Here is a 27,647-nt window from a genome sequence, read left to right on the forward strand (position 1 = left end):
TTTGGCCAATCAGTAGCACTAATTGTTCAATCAGTTACCCAGATTTGAGTATCCATGTACTTGAACAGGTGGCACAGATGGTGCGGTGGGTAGCACTGCTGCCTCACAGCAAGGAGGTCCTGGGTTCAAATCCCCGTCGGCCGGGGCCTCTCCGTGTCCGCGTGGTTTCCTCCCACAGTCCAAAGACATGCAGGTTAGGCTGATTGGCGAGTCTAAATTGCCCATAGGTATGAGTGTGTGAGAGAACGGTGTGTGTGCCCTGCGATGGACTGGTGTTCTGTCCAGGGTGTATTCCTGCCTTTCGCCCAATGTATGCTGGAATAGGCTCCAGCCCCCCCTGCGACCCTTTTCAGGATAAGCGGGTTAGGATAATGAATGAATTAATGTACTTGAACAGGTGTAAAACTACATTCCCAGGGGGCCACAGTGCCTACCAGTTTTTGTTTCCTTTCAATCAGCTGCCAATTAAGGCCTTGAAAATAAAATGTGTGGATTATTTAGCCAATTCACGATTTAAATGAACCACTGGTGTTGAGAACACCCAGAAAGCCAGCAGACACTGTGGCCCTCCAGGACTGGAGTTTGATGCCTGTGTGCTAGCACATGGGTGCAAAACAAGGACCGATCCACTTTAGGATTTTGTGCCAACTGCTGGTCTTAGTTGTTTAGTTCAATCAGGTCTTGATCTGACACTTCGACTGCCAGACGACTGCTCTTACTGCCTGAGCCATGTCGCCCCAATTTCAGCAAAATATCATCCTAAATGTCAGTTTGCTTTGTGGCTCATATCCTACAAACAAATGCAGCAATTTAAAACAGGGAAGCAGGTTTGCGCACACAGACACAGTGAGCAATTTATTAGGTAGACCTGTGTGCCAGCTTGTTAATGCAAATATTCAATTAGCCAATCATGTGGCAGCAACTAAATGCATAAAAGTATAAAGACATGGTCAAGAGCAGGGGTCTCCAATCTTATCCTAAAAGGGCCGGCGTGGGTGCAGGTTTTTGTTTTAACCCAGCAGTAACACACCTGATTATACTAATGAACTAATCGTGGTCTTTAATCAAGACCTAGATGAGTAGAATCAGCTGTCTTAGTCCTGTGCTAAAACAACAACCTGCACACACACCGGCCCTTTCTGGATAAGATTGGAGACCCCTGGTCAAGAGGTTCAGTTGTTGCTCAGACAAAATGTCAGAATGGGTAAGAAATGTGATCTAAGTCTCTTTGACTGTGGAATGATTGTTGGTGCCAGACAGGGTGGTTTGAGTATCTCAGAAACTGCTGATCTCTAGAGCAGGGGTCTCCAATCTTATCCAGAAAGGGCCGGTGTGTGTGCAGGTTGTTGTTTTAGCACAGGACTAAGACAGCTGATTCTACTCATCTAGGTCTTGATTAAAGACCACGATTAGTTCATTAGTATAATCAGGTGTGTTACTGCCGGGTTAAAACAAAAACCTGCACCCACGCCGGCCCTTTTAGGATAAGATTGGAGACCCCTGCTCTAGAGCTTGCAGAGAATGGTGCGAAAAACATCCAGTGAACAGCAAAAAAACCTTGTTAATGAGAGAGGTCAGAAGAGAATGGCCAGACTGGTCGAAGGTGACAGTAACAGAAATACAACCCGTGTTTGAAACTGACAAGCTATTTTGTAGCTTTAAATGGGCTGGCCACGTGTAAAACCTAATTGGATATGGGAATATTGGTGAGCTCCGCAAAAAATAACGCTTACAATTGGGCTATTTCTTCAACACAGGATGTCAACTTGGATGATGGCGAAACCGAAAAGCTTCTCCCAACTTCAAAAATGAAAAAAACATGAAAACAGATTGTAGTAGAATATTACACATTTATAATTATTTGCAAGTAGTGTACAACTAAAACCTTTACATTGGGGGAAAAAAAAAGAACAAAAATCACAACTGCTTAAAGGTTAATTCAGAAAGACACGCAAAATATAACAAGAAACTTATAGAAAATGTTGTTTTTTTCAGTAATACAAACAAAGCATATATTATGTTTTCACACTGATTTCCTTTTCCCCTGTCCCCAGTTGGAGGAATGCAGCAAGTGAATGAGAAGGCTCCAGTCTAGTTAAAGTCTAGACTTTGACAGTATCCCTTGTCTCTCAATATTTTTTTTACTTGCAACTCATTCCCAGAGAGCCAAGCCATCTGTTAATACAGGGAAGGAACCCTTTCTCCGTGTGTGTAGATAGCACAAATGGGGACTGTCTCCTAAACTGGTGCTATTGACACAGGGGAGCAGCAGGAATCATCATAAACATTTGTGTTTTTCAAGGCCGGGGGTGAGGAAATTGGGGCTTCCGCCTGCCATTTTAATCCGAGTCATCCGTAATCTCCTCTTCCTCCTCATGGCCATTTTTCCTAGCGTCACAGTCATTCGCCTGCTCCTGCAGGAGACAATGCAAAATAACTGACAGGAAAAACCTACACAACGTACACGCCTACACAGGTTATGCATGACATGAATATACTGCACTCTTCTGTAGTATATAGCATGTAGGATAGCTTGCATAGGCACAGAAGGCAGCAACATTCTGTACTCTTAAACTAGTTGCCCCTTCCTGACAATTGGAGTTCTGGAGGTGGGGTTAATGTCCCTGTAATATCACTGGGGTAAAAACTGGAATGTGCCATGTTGAAAGTTCTCATAATCTATACCAACAGATGTGCCTCCGTTCTGTTGTTTTCATCTTCCATACAATAATTAGCCAGGGGAAAAATGCAGAGCTTATCTTATCAGCTGTCCATTGAAGTGAGAACAACATGCTAAACTGGGTTATGTAAAGTCTACTTTCTGAAGATTATTATGCCCAGGTGAATGGTTCTGTTAGATAAGGACACCTTATCTAGATTTAATTTGTACATTACGATACAACATTTACAGTACATTTTTGCAAATAATCAATCGGTACAGCTGGGTATTTTACTGAGACGATTATGGTTAAGTGCCCCTCAAGAGCTCAATGACAGTGGCACACCTGAGGAACATCCTCAAAACATCTCAGTGCCTCTTTCTACTGCAGCACTGTGGAGATCAGTTTTGGCTATAAATGCATATCTATCTTTTATTCTTTAGGGTCATGCTGCAGCTTGTCTACAACCACAAAGCAACATTAGGAGGTAAAGCAGACGATATAATAAATAGTTTTAGTTTAGAAGACCGTAATCAGAGGCAGGTTACAACATTTAAAGTGGACCGCACAGGGTGTTGTGGCTTTGACAAGGGGCAGCGCAGTATTTTCTCCCACCGTGCGCTATACATTACATTACATTAATGGCATTTGGCAGACGCTCTTATCCAGAGCGACGTACAACAAAGTGCATACCCATAACCAGGGATAAGTGCGCTGGAATAACTGCTACCTGTACAACAACGATAAGGACCAGGGCCTATTTGATTTTTTTATTATTTATTTTTTTAAACAAACAAATAAACAAATAACAAAGCAAAAGTGACCAAACTTTACTAGCCAAACACTGCTTACCTAGCCAGACTAAAAATACCGATACACAAAAAAGTAAATCACAGAAAGACAACAATTAAGGTTCACAGGGAGGTAGGGAGGGGTGGGGAGAGGTGCAGAGGTACCACCTGATTTCAGTAATTAGCTTAATATCTGAACCAAGCAGGTAAAATAATGAGTGAAATCAGGTGGTCTAGTCCACGTTAGGAGCAAATACCTGCAGACACTGTAGCCCTCATGATGTGGAGTTGAGTAGTGCTGGGTTAGAGAATTTAGTCAGCGAGGAGCTTTGCTCATTGCTCTCAAGTGACCCCTTCTGGCTGAGCCCAAACTGTCAATGATGATCACACGTACCTCATCTTCAGACTGCTCCTCTGGAAGCTGTGAGGCCTCTTCCTCACCCTCGCCATCTTCACCGCTCCCTTGTGACCTCTGGGACAGGATCTCCTCTCCCTGCGAGACACCACAGACATTCTATTTACCACAGATATTCTGCTCGGTTTGATGCATCTTATGACTATCCCAAGTATAACCAGGACCAGACCATCTGGTATCTGAAGAGGCTTAACCCTGAAATACCACCTCTCCCTCTGTGGAAGATAAAAGTTACACTGCTTTGTGGTCTCATTAGGTGTCGAATTAATGATGGGGCATCCATAGCAAGCTCCCTTATGCAAGAACAGTGCTGGGGCCTGTTACAGAGTAACCAATCAGAACCATCAGTGGTGAGAAAGTACAGAGGACAAGCAGAAAAACAGAAAAGATGGGCCTATGTCAAAGTTTTGTTAGAGCGCCAGAAGCGGTGTTGAGCGTACCTTCAGGTTGCGGTTCTTGAGGTTGCCCAGCCAGAAGGCCTCCTGGCAGTGGTTGAGCGTGAGCATGGCTTTCACCCGGTACACAAACTGCTCCAGGCTCTTCTTCAGCGCAGGCACGTGATTGGTCAAGCCCGTGTCCTGTCGGATCTGCAAAAGCAACGCGGCGGTCAGGCAGGCGGCTGCACACCACACAGCCAGCGAGCCGTTACCGCTGGCCACAGGCAGGGACAGCCATGTACAGGGCAGCTCGGGTATGAGAAGGGCTCTATTTAACACATCATAACTAATGAGGAGTTTAGATAACAGAGAGAGAGGGGTCGATACCTTTGAGTGGCCACACATGTGATGCAGCTGTCGGGTACTAAGCTGGAAGGTTTTCAGCAAGCTCTGGACATCCTCCTGAAAAGAGAGAAACAGAAGTCATGTAGAGCCTGCCTGCTAAACACAGGGATAGTAAAGCAGCTACATTTCTCCCATCTGTGAAGTGATGAAGTCGTGCCATATGGTACGACTGACATTGCCTAGTTAGTGCCAACACAATGTCAACGTGAGAAAGTGATGAGACTGAGAGCTTTCAGTGCACAGTGCTGAGAGGGGCCAGGGCTGTAGGGGGCAGTCGGTGGCTGATGCATGTCATCGTTCCTGCTTGCTGTGCTGCTGGGGGTTATGTCTCTTCTTCAGGTAATTTGAGCCTGGGTGCTGCACTGAAGATGAAGAGCTTTCCACAAGGCCCTCTCCTCTCCTGCACACTCTGTGGGTACAGCCTCACACAAAGCTCCCCCATAGCCCCTCCACCTGCCCCAACACTGCATTACCTTGTGTTGCTTGAAACTGAAGTCCAGCACCGGCATGCCCAGTTTAAGGAAGGCCTCCAGGAAGAGACGACCGTACTGCCAAACAAACACAAAGTTACAAGGGAGGGTTACCTCTTTCTAAGCGGCTACTCCTAAAGTAACAACTTCCACTGTCCATTGAATGCTTACAAATGCATGTTCATATTGTTGGTACTATTAGTACAACTAACAGTAGTTATACTAGTATGATTAATACAAGCACACCAATATTATTAACTCTATTACCTCTGCTAAAAAAGCCTACCCTGGATCCCTCCATCATCCAGAACTACCGCCCGGTATCACTTCTTCCTTTCCTTTCTAAAACTATAGAACGAGCCGCTTCTACTCAACTTTCTTCCTTCTTTTCTAACAACAACCTGCTAGACCCCCATCAGTCTGGCTTCAGATCGGGCCACTCGACAGAGACTGGGCTCCTCTCCGTCAGTGAGTCACTCCATGCCGCACGAGCAGCCTCCCTCTCCTCTGTCCTCATTCTTCTAGATCTCTCTGCTGCCTTCGACACTGTGGATCACTCCATCCTCCTGTCTGCCCTCTCAGCAACGGGCATCTGTGGCACAGCCCTGGACTGGATTGAGTCCTACCTCTCTGGTCGCTCCTTCCAGGTTGCCTGGGCTGGTTCGGTATCGACACCTCGGCCCCTCGCCACAGGAGTTCCCCAGGGCTCAGTCCTTGGCCCACTTCTTTTTTCTCTTTACACTCGCTCCCTTGGCCCTGTGATCACTGCACATGGGCTATCCTACCACTGCTACGTGGACGATACCCAACTCTTCGTCTCGTTCCCGCCGTCTGATACGCAGGTTTCAGCCTGTATCTCTGCTTGCCTGAGGGACCAGAGCTGGATGGACAACCACCATCTAAAGCTCAACCCAGGTAAAACTGAAATGATATTCATCCCTGCTAATACCTCTCCCCATCTGGATCTCTCCATTTCCCTCGGGGATACCACACTCACGCCGTCACCCAGTGCAAGGAACCTCGGCGTGGTGATGGACAGCAGACTGTCCCTTTCCGAGAACATTGCGGCGGTGACCCGGTCTTGCAGGTTCTTCCTATACAACATACGGAGAATCCGCCCCTTTCTCACCCCCTACTCGACCCAGCTCCTGGTCCAAGCGATGGTTCTGTCCCACCTGGACTACTGCAATTCCCTCTTGGCTGGCCTCCCAGCATCCGCCATCAGACCCCTCCAACTCATCCAGAATGCAGCAGCTCGTCTGGTCTTCAACCTTCCCAAATACTCACACGTCACCCCCCTGCTTACTTCCCTCCACTGGCTGCCTGTCATGGCTCGCATCAAATTCAAAACATTGGTGCTAGCCTTCCAAGCAGTTAAAGGGTCTTCCCCTGCTTATCTGCAAAAAATCATCAGACCCTACACCCCTGCCAGACCTCTTCGTTCAGCCTCCACAGGCCGCTTGGCACCTCCCCCTCTCAGAACCTCCACCTCACACTCACGACTACTATCTGTTCTGGCTCCACGGTGGTGGAACGAAGGTCAGAACTATAGAATCTCTCCCCACCTTCAAGCGCAAGCTGAAGACACACCTCTTCAAGCAGCACCTCTCCCCATCCCTCCCTACCTCCCTGTGAACCTTAATTGTTGTCTCTGTGACTTGCTTTGTGTATCGGTATTTTTAGTTGGCTAGGTAAGCAGTGTTTGGATAGTTTTGCTCTGTTTGTTTGTTTGTTAAAAAAATAAATAAAATAAATAAAATAAAATAAAATGGCCCTTGTCCTTATCTTTGCTGTACAGGTTGCAGTTGAAATTGTACTTCCCTCTAGGGTCTTTCAGCGAACTTATCCCTGGTTATGGGTATGCACTTTGTTGTACGTCGCTCTGGATAAGAGCGTCTGCCAAATGCCAATAATGTAATGTAATGTAATGTAATAATAAGTAGTTTGCTGTAGGAAACACATTATTTTATCCTGGGTGACTTGTTATGTAATAATTGGAACACATTATGGTGGTTCATGGGTTTGATGCATTTGTTGAACATTAAGCTGCAGGCTGTGTGTACTGACCTTCAGGCATGCTGTCAGCACAGGTCTGCTGTCAAACACCTGGGGGAGAGAGAAACGTTTCACTGGGGTACTGATGTCAGGAGACATCAGAACAGCATCAGATATACAACTGTGGAGTGAAGGAGAGCGCATGCACAAACACGCACACGCACACTCTTACAGTGCACAAACTCAACATGACTGCACACATTCATAAAAAAATGCACACGCTCACACAATGTACAATAAAAGCATGATGCACGCACTCGGACAGGGAGTCAGTTAAGCACACTTCCAGCTGAGGCAAGTCCGTCCCATTTAACTCTGAATTTACATGCAAGGAGAAGATCATTCTTGCTTTTCCCTGACTGCTTACCTTGACCAAATTGACCAGGATGTGGAAGTCTCTCACTGCCAGGTTCCAGGTCAGCAGTTTCTCAACAAGATCCTGCACACAAAACAGTAGTTACGTGCACAGACACATAGACAGATTCACACAGATACACACACTCAGCAGCAGAAACTGAAAGCCAGGCCAGAGAAGCCTATCCCTTTATCAGAAAGATGATTTAATATTTCTCCATGCAGTCTGGCGTGGTGACAGTAAAGAAACATACCCCACACTGCATCTACCCCAAGTCCTCATGAGCACCATGTCTTATTCAGGCCTCTCTGAAAGGCTAATGAGTACTGCATGAAATGTTTCCCAAATGAAACATTTCCATGTCACTGCTGCATCCTGTTATTATTATTATTATACAGCTGCCTTCAGCCACACTTATTTTTGGAGACATTTCCTGGACCAATGAAGGCAGCTTGTGGTGAGAGTGTCCACCATGACCTCATATGACTGTTCAGTCAAAGGCTTTAAACTCTGCTGGTCATCTGGCACTGAGAGACATGGGCTGAGGGTGAGGTCCCGGCGGCAGACTGCCGTCAGCTGCAGGAGACTGCCTGTACACCAGCTGCGTCATGGCCTCATTTGTTGCTGTAGACTGTGTGTGTGTGTGTGTGTGTGTGTGTGTGTGTGTCTGTGAGCCCCCTGCCACCCTGAGCTCTGACCCAATCACCTCATTGCTTTCGCTCTGTCTGGCTAGGGGAATCCTCCGTACACACTTCTCCAGCTCAGCCATCATCCCCCGGAAGAACACCAAGAAGGTCTGTCTGAGAGGGGAGAGGAGATCACAGCGAGGAGCACTGGGCTTCAGCATGGGGAACATGGTTTTGAGAGTACTCCTCTCAAATCACCTGCTTCAACCATGATCTTTTTACATAGAAATGGACTGCATCCTTATGACAACTTAAAAACAGAGCTGTGTAGTCCACAGGTATTCCATTACAACGTCACACTCAATGGCTTAAATTAATTTCACCCATTATGTGGAAGCTCTGTAGCCCTGAGCATAGGTACCTTGTGAGTGTGGGGAAGGTTTTGGACCAGCCATCCTTGGATGCGTTCATGAGCTCAGGAACCCCCTCCCCAGCGATCTCCTCGATGGCCTTCAGGACATCTTCTGTTTGGGCCAGGTAAATGCTGGGGGGGTGGGAGGGGTACAGGAATGTGTCAGTACAGATGGGGCTGTACACTTACAGGGATATTCTACACACAAATCTAAATGTCATTATTTTGTGCTATGTGTCTGTGTACCTGAGGAGGGACTGCAGGGTGTCGTTGTACTTGACCCCCCTCTCTCTCTCTCCGCTGGCTGTCACCCACTCCTGACACAGGAGGCGTCGGCAGAGGGAACCTGTGAGGACAGGAGAAATGATCTTCCAGGTCAAAATATTTGGATGGAAGAGAGGAGGATTGGCCTGTCTATTTCCCGTAGAAGAACAGAAACCCACCTATCCATTATCTCTAGAACAGCAGAAACCAATCTTTCTATTCTCTGTAGAAAAACAAAAACAGTATGCTCGTAAGCTCTTGATCTGCGGTGTACAGGAAGACTGCAGCTCACCTATTTCCTGTCTGTAGGCCGTGTGGTTGGAGTTGTCCCGAGCTGACACGGCGATGAGGAGGTGGGTGAGGCAGAGGGCTGTGCCCAGGCTGGGCAAGGTGCTCCTAAAGTTCAGCAGGTAATCACAGCTGTGTCTGCAAGACAAAGGGCAAAACATCACCACAAATACGTGTCACGATATTAATTGGAATTAGCAATATTTAACTTAATGAAAGTTACAGGGATCTCTTACTACGGGGCAATTACAGGTCAGAATGGGTCTGTTTAGCTGGCAGGGTTCCCCCAGTATGATTAATGCAAAACGCAATTACCTTAAAACATTGCTATGAAATCCGGCCCTCACCTTGATATGGGGCGTTAGCAAAATCGAACAGCAGTGTTACTGAATTCCCATCAGTTTTTTCACAGAATCAGACACACAAAACTGTATAAAACCCCAAAGTCACCAAACCAGTCACTTTGAATATCTCAGTACATCAAAGCGATTTCACAAGGTGACATTTCCCCCCTCAGACTGAGGCGTTTTGAAGAGCCTGTGGGAACTCTGACCTTACGAGCTGGTCCAAGGGCAGGTCAGCCTCGTCCTCCTTCAGCCGCACAGCCACCACGCCCAGGGCCTTCTTCAGCAGGGCGCGGTGCTCCTGCTGGGAGAACCCCGTCCTGGAACAGCATACGGGACACACAGCAGCCTGACGTTACACACCGCACTGCCCAGGGGGAGAAAGGAGAAGCGGCAGACACTCACCAGCTGAAGCAGGAGAGCAGGACCTGGAGCAGCAGCTGGTAGGCGGAGGACATGAGCTGGTGCTCGACAACATCCAGCCCTGTGGCATCCACCACCCCGTGGTTCTCAGTGAGCTGGGCCTACACACACACACACACACACACACACACACACACACACACACACACACACACACACACACACACACACACACACACACACACACACACACACACACACACACACACACACACACACACACGTTCAGTTCAGTTTATTCTTTGTCCCAAACGGGCAATTTGTTGGCAGCAGGACCCCACACATACCACACAACAATAGGCATAACACAATACAGACAGACAGATTCTGCACAAGAAGCATAATAACTCATTCTGAAATACTCAGTAAGACTATTGAACTTCACTCCCACTATCTAATGCCACATTCACAATTTTAGAAAGTGCATTCTTGTCTTTGATAGTGACGTTTCTGACGCGTCTGAAGTCTATAGACATGTCCTTAGTTTTACTGATGTTAAGATGCAAAAAGGCATCTTCACACCAGGATACAAAGTCATCAATGACAGGGCCATGCTCATTCTCATGAGTATTCAAGAGACTGACAATTACAGAGTCATCTGCAAATTTTATAATGTACCTATTGTCATGTAGGCTAAGGCAGTCATTGGTGTACAGGATGTACAACAGGGGGGAGAGGACACACCCCTGAGGTGAGCCGGTGGACGATGTTAGGCCACTGTTAGGCCACTGGACAGCACATTATACATGTATATATATGCACACACACACACACACACATATGCGTACACACACACACACACACACACACACACACATACATACACACACACATGTATATACACACACAAACATACATACACACGCATACACACATACATACAAACATACCCATCAATCCACTTACATAATTACAGAGCGCTGCTCAGCACACTTGCATGAGCGAGGGGGTGAGAGATGTGTATGAGCACACGAAAGGGAACAAGGTGCGAGTGTGCTGTATAAGGGGGTTCATTTGAACCTGAAAGTGGTTGTGGCAGTTCTCCAGGTGGCTGCAGAGGGTGGGGAGCAGCTCCACACAGCGAGTGGCAAGGTCCAGGGAGCTCTTCTGCTGCAGGTGAGAGAAGCCCACGCTCCTGTCTGTCTTCCCCTGAAAACATCGAGAAAACTACCACTATGACATCCAGTCAATATATGCCTAAGCCACATGTGTGTATTCACATAGTGTGTGTGTAGTGAGTTTATGTTCCTGCATACCCACACGTGTGTCTCATACCTTGAGAAAAGGGACTCTCTTAGCAGGCGAAGCAGCCAAGCCGAACTCAAGTTTCCTAAGCAAGTCCTCCAGCAGGAACACCAACTCCGCAGGGCCAAGCTGCACTTCCTCCCGAACCTACAACCAACCAGAAAACACCTCTCATTACACACCCTCCCTGTGATTGGTGCCCAGTGTGGCGAGCTTGCCTGTGATTGGCACCTGGTGTAGTGAGCTCCCTTGTGATTGGTAAACAGTGTGATGATTTCCCCTGTGATTGGTTCCCGGTGTGGTGAGCCCCCCCCGTGATTGGGCCATACCTTGGTGTTGAGCTCGGTGTCCAGCAGTGAGCGGGTGAGCAGGCCACACCGCAGCACGTTCAGCACCTCCAGGTCCAGCTCCCGGAAGAACGGGCGGTAAGAAGCCAGACTGACAGCTGGCTTAGCCTCCTCCTTCTTCTCCTTCTCCTCCTCCTTCTTCTCCTTCTCCGGGTGGTCCTGGAAGGAGAGTGTGTGAGAGAGAAGAGAAAGGAGACTCAGGACCGCAGACATCATGCTGAGATCAGCCCTGTTAACATCCTCCATGCTTATTCCTCATAAAACAAAGGCTAATGCTGGGGAGAAGAATGCCACAGCACTGGCCAGTACAGCCCATTTCAGGCCCTGCTATGTTATCTGTAGCCTCTACTCTATTCTCTACATCCACAGCAGAACTCTTAACCAGTACAACATATGTAGTCTACATTTTTACTAATTATCCACCTACATGCGAGCTGCAAATCTGCGCATTCCTGTGTATCAGCATGCGTGGTGTGTGTGTGTGTGTGTGTGTGTGTGTGCGTGTGCGTGTGCGTGTGCGTGTGCGTGTGCGTGTGCGTGTGCTTGGATGTGTTTGAGTGCTCAGGGTCAGTACCTGCTGGGACTCCTCTGGCTCCACCCGCTCCTCCAGCTGGGAGCTCTCTTCAGAAGAGTTCTTGCTGGCCCGTGCTTTCCTCTTCCGCCCTGCCGACTCTGCATGGAAACACACAGGTCACATGACACGCTGCGTTTCCTGTCCGTCAGCTCATCGACATCATCACCTGAACAGCCTGTGCACACCGAGCTTCCCCCATCAGCCACTCTTACAGCGCCACGCGGAAACGTCAGGCTAACCCGGAACAGGAAGTCTTCATCCCCTTTACCTTTCTTTCCCTTCCTGGGCGGAGCTGTGGAAGCAGGCGGAGCCATCACCTCTGCACTCTCACAGTCAAAGTTGGCCAGAGGAGGCACGAAATTGGGTGTTGCTAGAAAATAAAAAGATGCAAATAAAGGCTCTATGAAAAGTGAAGCAGTGAAGTGCAAAACAGGCCCGTCTTCATACAGGTAATGAGGCTAAACCAAATGAACTGTTACATTGCCAACCTCAAGCCATTTAAAAAGCCATTTCTGTAGTCTTGAGATTATGTTTCTTTATAATGTTTCTAAAGTAATCAGGTGTGGAAACTTCATTGATAATTATTGATGATTATTTCCTTCAGTTGTCATATGTTTCTACCTGCCAGGCTTCTTTCCAGTACAGTCTGAAGGTAGGTGATGTTCTGTAATCGAGTCAACACCTTCATCTTCATCTCTGGGTCCTTCTGCCGACAGAACGCGTTCACAACCTACACACACAAACACACACACACACACACACACACACACACACACACACACACACACACACACACACCAATCAATAAGCAATCTGAATTTATGGCAATAATGGGTTTATGGGTTCTCTTTACCAGCATTTGTGAATCACTACCTCAATAACAGCCTTTCCACACACTCAGGGGAACCCAGCGAACACTGAAAGCACTGCTCATGACAGAAAGGTGAGGTGTAGTTACCTCTCTGAACCAGTTGATGGTGTTGAAGAGCAGCGAACACAAGAACTCCCTCTCAGACCTGGACAGACTCTCTGCTTTCTCCACCACATCCATGTCCAGCAGAATCAGGGGACAGCCTACAACACACAACATACAACACACACAGAGGAGAACATACAGGGCTCAACACAACACACACAACAGCTCCCTAAGAACCAGGACCAGAACCAGAGGAGAACATGTAGGGCCCAACACAACACACACAACAGCTCCCTCAGAACCAGGACCAGAGGAGAACATGCAGGACCCAACACAATACTCACAACAGCTCCCTCAGAACCAGGACCAGAACCAGAGGAGAACATGCAGGGCCCAACACAACACTCACAACAGCTCCCTCAGAACCAGGACCAGAATAGAGGAGAACATGCAGGGCCCAACACAACACACACAACAGCTCCCTCAGAACCAGGACCAGAACTAGAGGAGAACATGCAGGGCCCAACACAACACACACAACAGCTCCCTCAGAACCAGGAACAGAACTAGAGGAGAACATGCAGGGCCCAACACAACACACACAACAGCTGCCTCAGAACCAGGACCAGAGGAGAACATGCAGGGCCCAACACAACACACACAACAGCTGCCTCAGAACCAGGACCAGAGGAGAACATGCAGGGCCCAACACAACACACACAACAGCTCCCTCAGAACCAGGACCAGAGGAGAACATGCAGGACCCAACACAACACTCACAACAGCTCCCTCAGAACCCAGATAACATGCAGAACATGCATTGACAGGGGCTCAATCATTCACAGTGGTGACTACAAGCAGGATCATGGTGGGTCTGCTCACCCAGCAGGGCGTCGATCTCCTCCAGATCCCCCTGGTGCTGCTGCTCCTCACTCAGACGCAGCAGCCGAAAGAAGGAGGCCAGACACAGAGGAGACGCACGTCTGCGGGAGGAGGAGAGAGGAGAGTAGAGAGAGGTACAGGGTCTCCCTAAAAACAAGCCCTCAGAGGAAATGGAACATTAGCCATGCGAGGCACTGTGTGTTCAGATGCCTGGAACTCTGCCCATTAGAGTGTAAACTGGGCTTATGTGTGAGGAAGGCATTGTAACAGGGTGATCCTGGCCTAAAGTGGAAACTGTTTTTTATCGTTTCAGTTTTGGTGGATTTAGTGACATCTGTGTCACTAGTTTTCTCGAGCTTGTTACACGTCATCAAATTTGACTACGGGGCGTGATGTCACATAGCACATTAAAACAGTATATAAAAGAGAAACGTAAGTCCACTGAATCGATATTGCTACAAAAACGGCATCCTGAGAAGGTATGAAATATGTATTTTTCATATGTAATACAGATTGACTGCAGGGTGAAATGGGAGGAAAACAGGAGGAGGACAGAGACTCTGCTCCCACAGCTGGACTTACTTCTTGTCCTTGCTCTCGGGCTGACTCCACGGCTCCCCCTTCAGGCGGACGTCTTCAGCCAGCAGCGGCAGCAGGTTGATGACGATGCCTCCCTGACTCTCCTCCTCGTCCAGGTTGTACATGACCTTGGCAGGGAAGGGGAAGGAGCTGCAGCACAAGGGAGCAGGCTAACGCTACGGCTTACACATGCTAACGATACATCATTAATGTGTGACACACACACACACACACACACACACGAGGGAGCAGGCTAACGCTACGGCTTACACATGCTAACGATACATCATTAATGTGTGACACACACACACACACACACACACACGAGGGAGCAGGCTAATGCTACGGCTTAAACATGCTAACGACACATCATTAATGAGTGTCACACACACACACACACACACACACACACACACACACAGACACACACAGACACACACACAAACGAGGGAGCAGGCTAACACTACGGCTTAAACATGCTAACGACACATCATTAATGAGTGTGACACACACACACACACACACACACATACACGAGGGAGCAGGCTAACGCTACGGCATAAACATGCTAACGACACATCATTAATGAGTGTGACACACACACACACACACACACACACACAAGGGAGCAGGCTAACGCTATGGTTTACACATGCTGACGACATCATTAATGAGTGTGACACACATACAACACACACACACGAGGGAGCAGGCTAACGCTACGGTTTACACATGCTGACAACACGTTCTTAATGAGTGTGACACACACACACACACACACACACACACACACACACACACGAGGGAGCAGGCTAACGCTACGGTTTACACATGCTAACGACACATTATTAATCAGTGTGACACACACACACACACACAAACAAACAAAAACACACACACACACACACACACACACACACAGACACACACACACACGAGGGAGTAGGCTAACGCTTTGGTTTACACATGCCAACTACACATTATTAACCAGTGTAAATGGTAAATGGTTGGCATTTATATAGCGCCTTTATCCAAAGCGATGTACAATTGATGCTTCTCATTCACCCATTCATACACACACTCACACACCGACGGAGATTGGCAGCCATGCAAGGCACCGACCAGCTCGTCAGGAGCATTTTGGGGGTTAGGTGTCTTGCTCAGGGACACTTCGACACAGCCCGGGCGGGGGATTGAACCGGCAACCCTCCGACTGCCAGACGACTGCTCTTACTGCCTGAGCCATGTCGCCTCTGCTCCCTTGTGTGTGTGTGTGTGTGTGTGTGTGTGTGTGTGTGTGTGTGTGTGTGTGTGTGTGTGTGTGTGTGTGTGTGTGACGCTAACGCTACAGGTTACACACGCTAACTACACATCATTAATGAGCGTGATCAGGGAGACTTTTAATGGAATTCACTCTGATCAGCAGGCCTGCCCCACACACACATGGAATTGAACCTCACCCAGGTATCTCTGGTCCCAGGTCCACCACAAAGTCATCCTGGAAGTTCTCAAGTACGCTCTTCCCTATCCACTCCTGCAACACACACACACACACTGTGAGGACAGCTCACACACGCAAACACACACTCTATACACAGATGCACACAATGGGCAATTGTAATTTATTTGGCAACCAATTTACTGAAGTTGATTGAGGTGAATTTCAGTACAGGAGCACTTTCCAAACTCTGTCCAGTCACCCGTGACACAGTACAGCGGAGAATCACGGGAGCTCTCCAGAGAGACTGACCTGAACCAGGGGGTCCAGCTGGCAGGTCTGGAGCAGGTTGGCCAGCTCATCATAGTACAGAGCGGCTGCTTCTGGAGAGACCTCACTGCAGGACCGCACCAGCTCCAACAGGGACGTCACCTGACCCAACATCACCACGCATTAACACACGCACGTCACCATCTACCCGCACACACCGCCTCAGCACGTGCAGAAGCCACACCCCTGCGTCTGCACACGCGGAAAACCTGAGAATGAACATGACATCATACACACATATACACTCATAATGACAGGGCATACATATGCACACTCCCTCAGCACTGAGCCCACACCCATAACACAGCGGGCCCTGTAATCACACACACACCGCCAGAGCAGACCGACACTACCTCAGTGGATACAGGCGTACTCTGAGGAGGTATAACAGCCACACAGATGAGTGCTTACTTGTCTGTACGTCTCCTTGGACAGGCCCCCGCCCTGGGACTTCCCACAGTCATCAGACTTAGCCCTAAACAACAGAACAGGCAAGTGTGCATACTCTGTGTGTGTACGTATAGAGCATGTGTAGAGTGGTGTATGTTTGTGTGTAGTATGATTTGAGTGTATGTACAGAATGTGTGTGTGTGTGTGTGTGTGTGTGTGTGTGTGTGCGTGTGCGTGTGCGTGTGCGTGAGTCTTTGGTACCTGCAGCAGCCCATGCTGCTCACCACCATGACAGCTCCGATAATGCCGATGCGCTTGTACTTGGACACGGCGCTCGACAGCTGCTTCCGGAGCACCATGTGTATGTCATCCTGGGGCGAGAGACACAGACACACAACCAGAGAGAGAGAGAGAGAGAAAGAAAGACAGCTAGGTCACTATCCTCCCCATTTCAAACCGCAGTTCAGAATATCCAGCCATAACTGCCAGCCCGGCCTAATTCACAGTGACTCATGAGCGCACACACGTGTTCTGACCACAGGGGAGGTTTTTAGCTAAAGTGCTTGCTATGTTAGGATTTAGGCCTGGGGTTTTCTCCAGTCACGTAACGCCAGTGGCAGCTGCTGCTCACCTGTATGTGGCTGCTGTGCTGGTCCTGTCCGAAGGCCAGGGAGCTGAGCAGGTAGAAGAGCCTGCGGATCTGCTGGGGCGTCAGGTTGTCCATGTAGTCCAGGATGCCCTGTGAAACACCGCCGTCAGCCCGTCTCAGACTCAGATCGCGACGAGAGGCGGGTTACGGCTCGAGGCTGCGCCTACCTTCACGAAGATGGCGTAGCGCGCCATGTCGGCCGGCCTCTGAGTCACCAGCTCACACAGCAGCTCCAGGGCCACGTCCACCTCCCCGCTCACGCCACTGCACACATGTGTGACCAGGGAGCCCACCACCTCCTGCAGGCAGACTGCCGTCAGGTACCCAGAGTCTACATACACACATAACCTCCCCAGCACAGGAACGCATATGCTACGCATACACTACACACTGTACTCACACACAGCCCCACACAGTGAGACATACACTACACACTGTACTCACACACAGCCCCACACAGTGAAACATACACCACACACTGTACTGACACACAGCCCCACACAGACAAACATACACCACACACTGTACTCACACACAGCCCCACACAGACAAACATACACTACACACTGTTCTCACACACATCCCCACACAGACAAACATACACTACACACTGTACTCACACACAGCCACACACAGCCCCACACAGTGAGACATACACTACACACTGTACTCACACACAGCCCCACACAGTGAAACATACACCACACACTGTACTCACACACAGCCCCACACAGACAAACATACACTACACACTGTACTCACACACAGCCCCACACAGTGAAACATACACTACACACTGTACTCACACACATCCCCACACAGACAAACATACACTACACACTGTACTCACACACAGCCCCACACAGATAAACATCCCCACCACACCCACACACACAAACACCTGCTGGCAGTAGGAGTCGAAGGTGGTGAAGGCGTGTTTGTACATGTGTCCTCCAAAGGGCACCACACAGGGGTCCAGGGAGCGCAGGAGGCTCTGCGCCAGGGCCAGGATGGAGGGAAAGTAGCTCCGCATCACCTGCACCACACAGCACTATTCACAACTATACCACACACACTGCTATTCCCAACTATACCACATGCATGCACACACACATAAACTGCTACTATACTGCACACACACTGCTATTCACAACCATACCACACACACTGCTATTCACAACTATACCACACACACACACACTGCTACTCACAACTATACCACACACAGACACTGCTACTCACAACTATACCACACAAACACTGCTATTCCCAACTATACCACACACACTGCTATTCCCAACTATACCACATGCATGCACACACACATAAACTGCTACTATACTGCACACACACTGCTATAAACAACTATACCACACACATACAGTTACTCACAACTATACCACACACAGACACGCTGCTACTCACAACTATACCACACAAACACTGCTATTCCCAACTATACCACATGCATGCACACACACAAAAACTGCTACTATACTGCACACATACTGCTATTCACAACTATACCACACACACACTGCTATTCACAACTATACCACACACACACACACTGCTACTCACAACTATACCACACACACACTGCTATTCACAACTATACCACACACACACACACACTGCTACTCACAACTATACCGCACACACACTGCTATTCACAACTATACCACACACACACACACTGCTACTCACAACTATACCGCACAAACACTGCTATTCACAACTACCACACACACATGCACAGATGACTCTGGCCTTTCTCTCGCTTTTAACGTGAGAAACTGATCACGTTGCTCATCTCGGGCCTGCATGCACACACACATAAACTGCTACTATACTGCACACACACTGCTATAAACAACTATACCACACACACACACAGTTACTCACAACTATACCACACACAGACACGCTGCTACTCACAACTATACCACACAAACACTGCTATTCCCAACTATACCACATGCATGCACACACACAAAAACTGCTACTATACTGCACACATACTGCTATTCACAACTATACCACACACACACTGCTATTCACAACTATACCACACACACACACACTGCTACTCACAACTATACCACACACACACTGCTATTCACAACTATACCACACACACACACACACTGCTACTCACAACTATACCGCACACACACTGCTATTCACAACTATACCACACACACACACACTGCTACTCACAACTATACCGCACAAACACTGCTATTCACAACTACCACACACACATGCACAGATGACTCTGGCCTTTCTCTCGCTTTTAACGTGAGAAACTGATCACGTTGCTCATCTCGGGCCTGTTCACCTGGGCATGGCTCCGGAAGGTTCTCTGCAGCAGAGCCTCTCGAATGAGTCCTCCTCGAACCTTCACCCGCAGGACCCTCTCCGCCCCACGCCGGCTGTTGTTGGTGTTAGTGGAGTGCAGGATGAACAGCACCAAGAGATCAATGACCTAAAGGTGCCATGATGTGACATCACAGGGGGATCATGGGAAATGACAAGGGAAAGAATATTACACATACAGCTAAATGTTTCGGTTGTAGTGCTTGATAAACCATGACCTGTATACATAGAAACTTGCCTTCCCATGGCATAAAACCAATGGGGTTGCACTAAAAATTTTAAAGAGATTTAAGAGAACAAAACTGAATGTGTAGTAAGGATCAGAAAGATACAGTCACGGACCAGAGCCACAAATAAAACTCCTTACACCATATCATTTTAGCAGAGGAATGAAAATATACATTTTACCTTGTGATTTTCTGGTTCATCAAGGCTCTCAATGGCCTGTACCAAAACAAGGAGACTATCAGTAAAACAATGTCCATAAAAGTGAAGGAAAATGCACAAGCATCAACACAGGCTTCTGCCCACCTTCAGCCAAGCCTCTGATATGGTCTTCTGGAACCGCACTGCAGACTTGATTACGTCCATGACCAGACTGATGCAGTCCAGGCTACTAGTGGCTAATGGGACAGTGGAGGACCTGGTGCCGAATGCAAAATGAGAGCATTATATATAAAAATACAGTGCTTGTCTACCCGCTGCGGTAGTAGACAACCAAACGACGGTGGCAATCGCCTCTACACCCCATGCAGGCCTAAACATCGCCCTCCTGCTGTGTGGCCAGGCGGTCTCACCCTGTCGGGCCCTTGCTCTTCAGGCGGCTCTGGGAAGCCTGCAGCACCGAGGGCAGCACACACAACTCCAGCTCCAGCTTCTTACGCAGGTCACTCACCACCTGCACTCAACAACACTGACCGTCAGACAACCAGGGATGTCACCTGACACATAACTATTCTGTGTGTTTTCACAGGCACAAGTTCTGAAAAACTGGCAAGATCAGGTGCAGCTACGCTATATTTACACGAGTAAAACCATTGCGAACTCAGTGACCTCGCTGGCATCTGAGGCAGAGATGCTGTGCAGGATGAACTTGACCATGACGGGGAGATCCTCCAGCTGCACAGCGGAGAGAGTGGACATGATGGCACCGCGGACCTGAGGGGCAGCGACAGAGCGGTTACCCCGGCTGCACTGCTGCAGGGGCAGCAGAGTAGCGAAACCAGGGGAAAGTGTGTACCTCTGCTAACAAGCTAGAGCTGAGGCTGAGGCTGGAGAGGGCATCCAGGACAGGCACGGTCAGCTGGGTGTGCTGCTGCAGCAGGGAACTGTGGGACACACACACGTATATGTGACACCTCCCTACGAACGCCACATCCTCTCACTCATAGCTTTTGTGGAAAAGGGGACACACTTCAGCTCTTTGGCGATGTCGCTGTGCTGAGAGTCCTCCAGGATCTCCGGCAGGCTGGTGATGATGTCACGCTGGATCTCCACTGGCGCCACGGCAACCAGCTGCATCAGCTTCCCTGCCAAATCCTAGAATGGCAGCATGTTGGGGGCGGGGAGGGGCAGAGAGGAGGAAAGAAAGAGCAACCATAATACTGTTTGATCTATTTTGAAAAAACAACAGATTGAACAGACTGTAAAATTGTATTCCATTCAGGGTAAGTTACCGTGCTATTGATGACTCTATCTAACCACTTCAGCTGGTTCATTATAATACGAGGAACATTCAGCCCATCGTTTGCACTGCAGGGACAAAAAAAAGGATCACAGTCATGGACCTTGAGGTGATTACATGGGTGATCTGTACTTCCACCCTTCAAATACATGAAGAGCGCTGTAGCTATGAGACGGGTGTACACAGTATGACTGGGTGCCCCGGGCTCTGAGTGCCAGTGTCACTGCATTGGAAAATCAGTGAGCAACAAATTAGTGAGCAACAAAAATCTGACATCAAGCTCTTACCCGTCAAACATGAACTCAGGCAGCTTCTCAAACAAGGTGTTTATGACGGGAGCCTGAAAGAACAAGAGCGACCAACAGACCGTTCACAAATCCAGACAAATAAAAATGAATTAAGTCAAGTGGCTAACCGCTGAGAAACCCCAGACATTTTCACAGCTCCGCAGAGTGAAACAGAAATGTGGCTCCATACAGTGAACAGTGCTTCCTACCTGCAGCATCTCCACTCCCAGCAGAAGGCGTATCAGGCTCTCCTGATATGAGCCAGCAGAGCTGGGACCACAGCAGAAAGACACAAGGAGAAAATGAGGCTGAAAAACTTCTTTCAACATGGTACAGTGGTAAGTGACATCTAAACCTGGTCAGTAAAGTATAGGACATGTAACACAACCTCATGTGACATCGACTTGTGCCACCCTAACCAAACCGAGTAATGGAATATACAGTAAATATTATCCTTTTACAGACTTTATTCTTTGTTTTACTCCCAATGAGATTCATATCTCATCTAAGATCATTAGCCTCTTGAAATGGATGCTACAATACTTGGACTCCTGATCCAACGATGGGGGGACACATGGCAGCAGACAGTTCCTGAAGTTCTCCTGGTCTTCAGTGTGAGACTCCAGCCCTCTGATAAACTCCTGGATTACCTGTTGAAAAGCATTGCAGACTTAAGCAGCTGACACAATCTCCACCTTCTGTTTTCAGCAGGCTCTGAAAAAGGCACTCACATGGGGGTATTGGGGATGTTTTTTCAGGTGCTGTTGTAGTCTTCTCTGAAACACCACTTGGTCCACAGCTCATGAAAGAAAGACACGCAGAAATGTCCACTGAAACTACCAAAAATCACTGGATTAACTTTATGCAGTAACTGAACTGTAACACGGTGTGTGTGTGTGTGTGTGTGTTCCCATTTTATTGTATAAATTATATATTCGAAAACTCTCACTGATTACGTTATTCGCAGTGCTTACTTATCTCGTTGGGTGTACTACCCCGTCTCAAGGTGACTCCAGCCCCCTGCAGGAGCTGAGCGAACACATTATCCGCCGCGGCTTCTTGCACTGTGGGTTTGCTGATGCGTGCGGCGGATCTACTCTTCTTCGATTCTGTGAGAGCAGGTAACATTTACAACATAACTAACGTATCCTTAAATCGTAGGTAAATGTATGTTTCAGCAACGCGTGTCTATTCCATTTGACGAAATACAGCTGACATGTTAGTCATCGGTACTTACTGGACACGTCTGACGGTGGAGCGCTTTCACATGTTTTGTCCATCGAAGAACGTCTCTTTTTGCGCATCATGTTTAAATTCAGTACGTGGTCAGATAGCTAATTGGCTTGCGCTGCAATATATAACCAAACGTTACACGCCAACTAGTCCATTACCATTGCTATAAAACAGAAAAATGCCAACAAGTACATCCATGACAAAACTGGCTAAGCGAGTTCTGGTCAAAGACCAAGGTTCGGTGAAGACGCTAAGGTTAGCTAGCTAGTTAACTTAGCCGACTGACTCATCCAACTGGATACGCATCCTAATTTGCTAGCTAGCTTTAGGCTAACCTTCTAACGTTAGCCGTTCTCATCGAACTAAACATTTTTGTCAACATGACATCTTATATAATGTTACGACAGACACATGTCAGAGCTACATACGTGTTCATGTTCAGTGAGTTAGCTGAATTTAGTTATCAATTATTTGAAACTAACGTTACATTTGCTAGAGCCAAGTTATTTTGTAGCAAGCAGCTGTGCTAACTTACCTAAGCACTATGAAGTTAACCTGACCCTATATTTAGTGTCGACGTATTGCGATTTTATCATTAATATAAAACCAACGTTATATAATACAATTGTAATGGTACAAATCGATTTTCTATTCCCAACGTTAGTGCTACCTGAATATTAGTTGCACTCACTTCTTCCAGTCGGTTCCCGCGCCAGTATTTTGTAAGAGTCAAGGGATCATCCTCAAATTCAATATTACTATAGCCGCGAAGGTTTTGTTTGAGCTAACCTTGTCATGAAAAATATAGGTATGCCTACGAGAGTTAATAAAATAGTGTTTGATGGTAGCACCGTATAAAACAATCTGATAGGATTGTATCACTCATGTATGGATAACTGTTCGGCAAAGTTACTTTGGGGTATTATTAATTGTCACATCAACAGACAATTAACAATTCATTGAAATGTATTATAGCCTATGGTTACGATGTTCTGAAGTCACTGTGAGTTGTGAAACAACAGGTAAGAACAGAGAGAAAACACTTTACTTCGACCTAAATTACTCATCATTTGGGTAGGCTACAGCACTGCAATCACACACGTATGTTTAAAGTTGTATTATCCTGGATTATTGTATTATTCAGGAAATTAAGTTCATGAATTCAGTATCCCGTTACAAGTGTGGGCTATAGTTACTTCCTACGGTTCCTTGGACAGTGACAAAGATGGTAAAGGAAAAAGATGGTGATCTCAACTATCAGCTCCTAAATCTAGGCTATCCAACGATGCGTGTGACTCCAATAAGAGCTCAAAAAGTACGGATCAACAGTTTATCGTAATAAACTTCCCCATAGTTACCCATTGTATAAGGTCTGCATTAGCAGATTTAAGCACGGAACAATTTAGCCTAGGTTTATACTCTCTATATTGTAACTCTCTGACAGTCCAACCCCTTGACACCGCCCACTTCCTTGTGTTCAACCCTGGTTCAACCCCTCAGTTCCACTCATAAAAGAAAGACGGCGACGATAATTCTTCATCAATTGTAGGTGCTCGTTTTGTGTTGAAAATGGCTGTTCCTAAAGCATTATATGACATCTCTGCGAAACTACTGACTGGAGATATACTAAATTTCTCCTCGCTTAAAGGCAAAGTTGTGCTGATTGAGAATGTGGCATCTCTCTGAGGCACGACCACCAGGGATTACACCCAGATGAACGAGCTCCAGGAGCGCTACGGCGCAAAGGGGCTCGTGGTTCTGGGGGTTCCCTGTAATCAGTTCGGACATCAGGTAAGAATCGTTTTGGTTCGATAATACAAAGTTACAATATTTTAATTGTGTAGATGCATCATTAATAACTGAACATTGTCTGACACCTGTTCATTCAAATGGCTAACTAGTTAACATTAGATATTAGAACTTGCGTAACGGTCAAAAGGGCAGAGATAGCCTACCTGCCAAGTCTATGACTGATGTTGTAGGGTGCAACTGATTCTGTAACTTTTTTATGTAGGGTAGACCAGTGTTTCCCAACTCGGCCCTGCCCTCATAATTAAGAAAAAATCAAATTTAGAAACCACTGGGCTCGACAACAATCGAACAACTTTTGTTCAAAAACACATTTTCATTTAGTTGAGGTAAATGGTTGGCATTTATAGAGCGCCTTTATCCAAAGCGCTGTACAACTTATGCTTCTCATTCACCCATTCATACACACACTCACACACCAACAGTGATCGACTGCCATGCAAGGCACCAACCAACTCATCAGGAGCAATTTGGGGTTAGGTGTCTTGCTCAGGGACACTTCGACACACACAGGACCCATTTGATCTTCATAAAAATAAGAATTCTCCTTGGAGAAAATTACCCTATTCACTTTGATATCACCTGCAACTCTCTTAAGACAATTTTTTAAAGTATTTTTTCTTGATTATTTTCGATTTAACAAGTTTGACATTTCTATACAGGAGAATTGTAGCAACAACGAGATCATGCAGTCCCTGAAGCACATTCGTCCCGGCAAAGGCTTTGAGCCTAAATTCCAGCTGCTGGAGAAGGTGGATGTCAACGGCAAGGATGCCCACCCATTGTTCCTTTTCCTCAAAGCTAAACTTCCCTTCCCCAGCGACGACACCACATCTCTGATGACAGACCCCAAGTGTATCATCTGGAGCCCGGTCTGCAGGAATGACGTCTCTTGGAATTTCGAGAAGTTTCTCATTGGTCCTGACGGGGAGCCCTTCAAGCGGTACAGCAGGAGATTCCTCACCAGCGACATCGATGGGGACATCAAGAAGCTTCTCAGTCTGGCGAAGTAAAACCGTCCGTTAAAAAAAGCATTGCCTCTGTTAGGCAATGCTTTATATTAAACTAGCTGTGCTTTCTTCTGCAAGATGTTACTGTGTTTGGCCTCTTTACTTTATGATGGCATCCTTTGAAACCAATGTGAGAGGGTTGTCTGATGAACATGTAAATGGCAAACTTGTCAGCAGCATTTGGTTCATGTAAAGCATAGCTGTGTTTTTTATTTTTGGTGGACCAATAAATACACTTTACTTGGCACCTGTTTGATTTGATTCTTCTAAGCTGATTTGATTCTTCTAAGCTGTGGTTGGGCTGAATGATTTTGCTGTTGGGTTTTTATTTTGATATGATTAAATGGTAAATGGCTGGCATTTATATAGTGCCTTCATCCAAAGCACTGTACAATTGATGCTTCTCATTCACACACACACACACACACTCACACACACACTCTACAGCAACAAATGAGGCCATGACGCAGCTGGTGTACAGGCAGTCTCCTGCAGCTGACGGCAGTCTGCCACAGGGACCTCAACCTGTGTGGAACCAACCAGCTCGTCAGGAGCATTTAGGGGTTAGGTGTCTCACTCAGGGACACTTCGACAGCCCGGGCAGGGGATTGAACCGGTAACCCTCCAACTGCCAGACAACTGGTCTTACTGCCTGAGCCAGTATCACCCATATTATTACCACATCCTTCACATATCACTTCCTATTTGTTTAAAATGTGCAGATCCATGACAACACAAGAGAAAAGTACACTTATCAGATTTGTCTTGTTGAAATGCAGGAGAAACCAAAAAAAATGCAGAAGCAAACCAAAGGGGGGGAGGGGAGGAATGTTAACTGTTGAAAAGAGCAGTTTTATTGAGTCATTCTCTGAAATTACATTTTAAATATGCTAGTGACTGTAATGGAAGTCTTACACTTTAGTTTGAAGTAAAATAAGTGTTCCTAATCTTTTTATGATTAAGCTCTTCATGGAGGTGGGAGGTATGGCAGTACAAAAGTGCTTTTAAAACCAGTTCAGTGCCGTTTTAATGATGTAACACCATTATTGCTACTGAACTTTGAGGTGAATTATGAAGGCCACTTAAGGGCACTAACTGTGATAAACTATTTTGGCACTGAACATCTAAAACTGAGGAAAATACTGAAACGTGGAAACCATAGTGTTAACATGAAACCACTGAGTAACAGAATCCTTAATGACTGATTAGATTGGGGGCTTTAATCATTCTCTAAAACAATCTAAAGATACTTCTAATGAATTTGACCCATGAGCTATTTTTTTGACTAGCTGGCTCCACAGCCAACTGCAATAAAAAAGCAAAGTCTGTTACTGGTGTACTTGGGCTTCTGAACTCCACTCAAGTCAACAACTTTAAGGTTCTTAAAGCTATAAGAAATGTAGTAACTGGACCGCATACTTTGTTTTGGTTACCCTTTGGTAAACCTTTTAAAAAAAAGTTTTTTTTTTTTTACATGAGGACAGCTGTCATTTGCAGGTTGAGCTGATCAACTACTACACTCATTTCACCCTTCAAGGTTAGCTACATCAACTGATGTAAACAGGGTATGACAAGAAGGGTACTTGTTATCTTGTGGCTGAAAGAGGAACTATCTTTCTGTTGAAAAGCCTAACGCGGACCTAGTTAGAACACAATTGTTGCCATTCAAACAAGTTTTTAAAGAAATTCTGAAGCTGTAAAAGACCCATGTCTTAAAAGACCAAGAAAATTTGCTTCAACAGTGCAGAGAACAATATACACAAAATATAAGCATACTGTAATGTTTTTAGTCCATATTCCACCTAAAAAAAGAGAAACACTTTTCATGGATTCAGTGTCCTTTACAGCCAGATAACTGTCCATTGTGAGACAATGAATCCCATAACATTCTCAATATGCTGCAGAGATGAAAGTGTATCACACAGTGTAGTAAACCCACAATGTCATTTACCATCAAAAAAGATCATCCATTCAAGTTATTTTGAGCAGCAGCATTTTCAACTTTCATCA

At 46.8% G+C, this 27,647-nt stretch overlaps 2 protein-coding genes across 5 annotated transcripts; one reads left to right on the top strand and one right to left on the bottom strand.

The window, feature by feature from the left end:
• Positions 1-1,830: 1,830 nt before the first annotated feature.
• fancd2 (FA complementation group D2) lies at positions 1,831-23,661 on the bottom strand. Of its 3 annotated transcripts, none has more exons than XM_061219195.1 (44): positions 23,510-23,661; positions 22,823-22,933; positions 22,560-22,694; positions 22,317-22,384; positions 22,129-22,235; positions 21,795-21,855; positions 21,586-21,638; positions 21,291-21,366; positions 21,029-21,153; positions 20,855-20,942; positions 20,668-20,772; positions 20,412-20,512; positions 20,146-20,257; positions 20,023-20,058; positions 19,577-19,723; positions 18,137-18,271; positions 17,403-17,534; positions 17,218-17,325; positions 16,848-16,957; positions 16,608-16,671; positions 16,179-16,298; positions 15,889-15,962; positions 14,432-14,578; positions 13,850-13,950; positions 13,010-13,125; positions 12,673-12,781; positions 12,320-12,421; positions 12,052-12,149; positions 11,460-11,636; positions 11,161-11,277; positions 10,906-11,034; positions 9,868-9,986; positions 9,672-9,782; positions 9,123-9,256; positions 8,813-8,912; positions 8,576-8,698; positions 8,235-8,328; positions 7,541-7,612; positions 7,186-7,224; positions 5,122-5,196; positions 4,631-4,705; positions 4,307-4,453; positions 3,846-3,944; positions 1,831-2,414 (listed from the first exon to the last, which is right to left on the bottom strand). In XM_061219195.1, the coding sequence occupies exons 2-44, from the start codon at positions 22,890-22,892 to the stop codon at positions 2,340-2,342; spliced, it is 4,386 nt and encodes a 1,461-aa protein (XP_061075179.1). In that variant the 5' UTR covers positions 22,893-22,933; positions 23,510-23,661; the 3' UTR covers positions 1,831-2,339. The 3 variants fall into 3 exon arrangements, with proteins under 3 accessions (XP_061075179.1, XP_061075177.1, XP_061075178.1); XM_061219193.1 differs by having other exon boundaries at positions 23,489-23,526; XM_061219194.1 differs by having other exon boundaries at positions 23,354-23,517.
• LOC133109702 (glutathione peroxidase 1-like) lies at positions 22,575-25,882 on the top strand. Of its 2 annotated transcripts, XM_061219197.1 has the most exons (3): positions 22,575-22,706; positions 24,467-24,609; positions 25,290-25,882. In XM_061219197.1, the coding sequence occupies exons 2-3, from the start codon at positions 24,532-24,534 to the stop codon at positions 25,638-25,640; spliced, it is 429 nt and encodes a 142-aa protein (XP_061075181.1). In that variant the 5' UTR covers positions 22,575-22,706; positions 24,467-24,531; the 3' UTR covers positions 25,641-25,882. The 2 variants fall into 2 exon arrangements, with proteins under 2 accessions (XP_061075181.1, XP_061075180.1); XM_061219196.1 differs by lacking the exon at positions 22,575-22,706 and having other exon boundaries at positions 24,308-24,609.
• Positions 25,883-27,647: the final 1,765 nt, after the last annotated feature.

Source organism: Conger conger, chromosome 14 (assembly GCF_963514075.1).
Source record: "Conger conger chromosome 14, fConCon1.1, whole genome shotgun sequence".
Classification (NCBI taxonomy): Eukaryota; Metazoa; Chordata; class Actinopteri; order Anguilliformes; family Congridae; genus Conger; species Conger conger.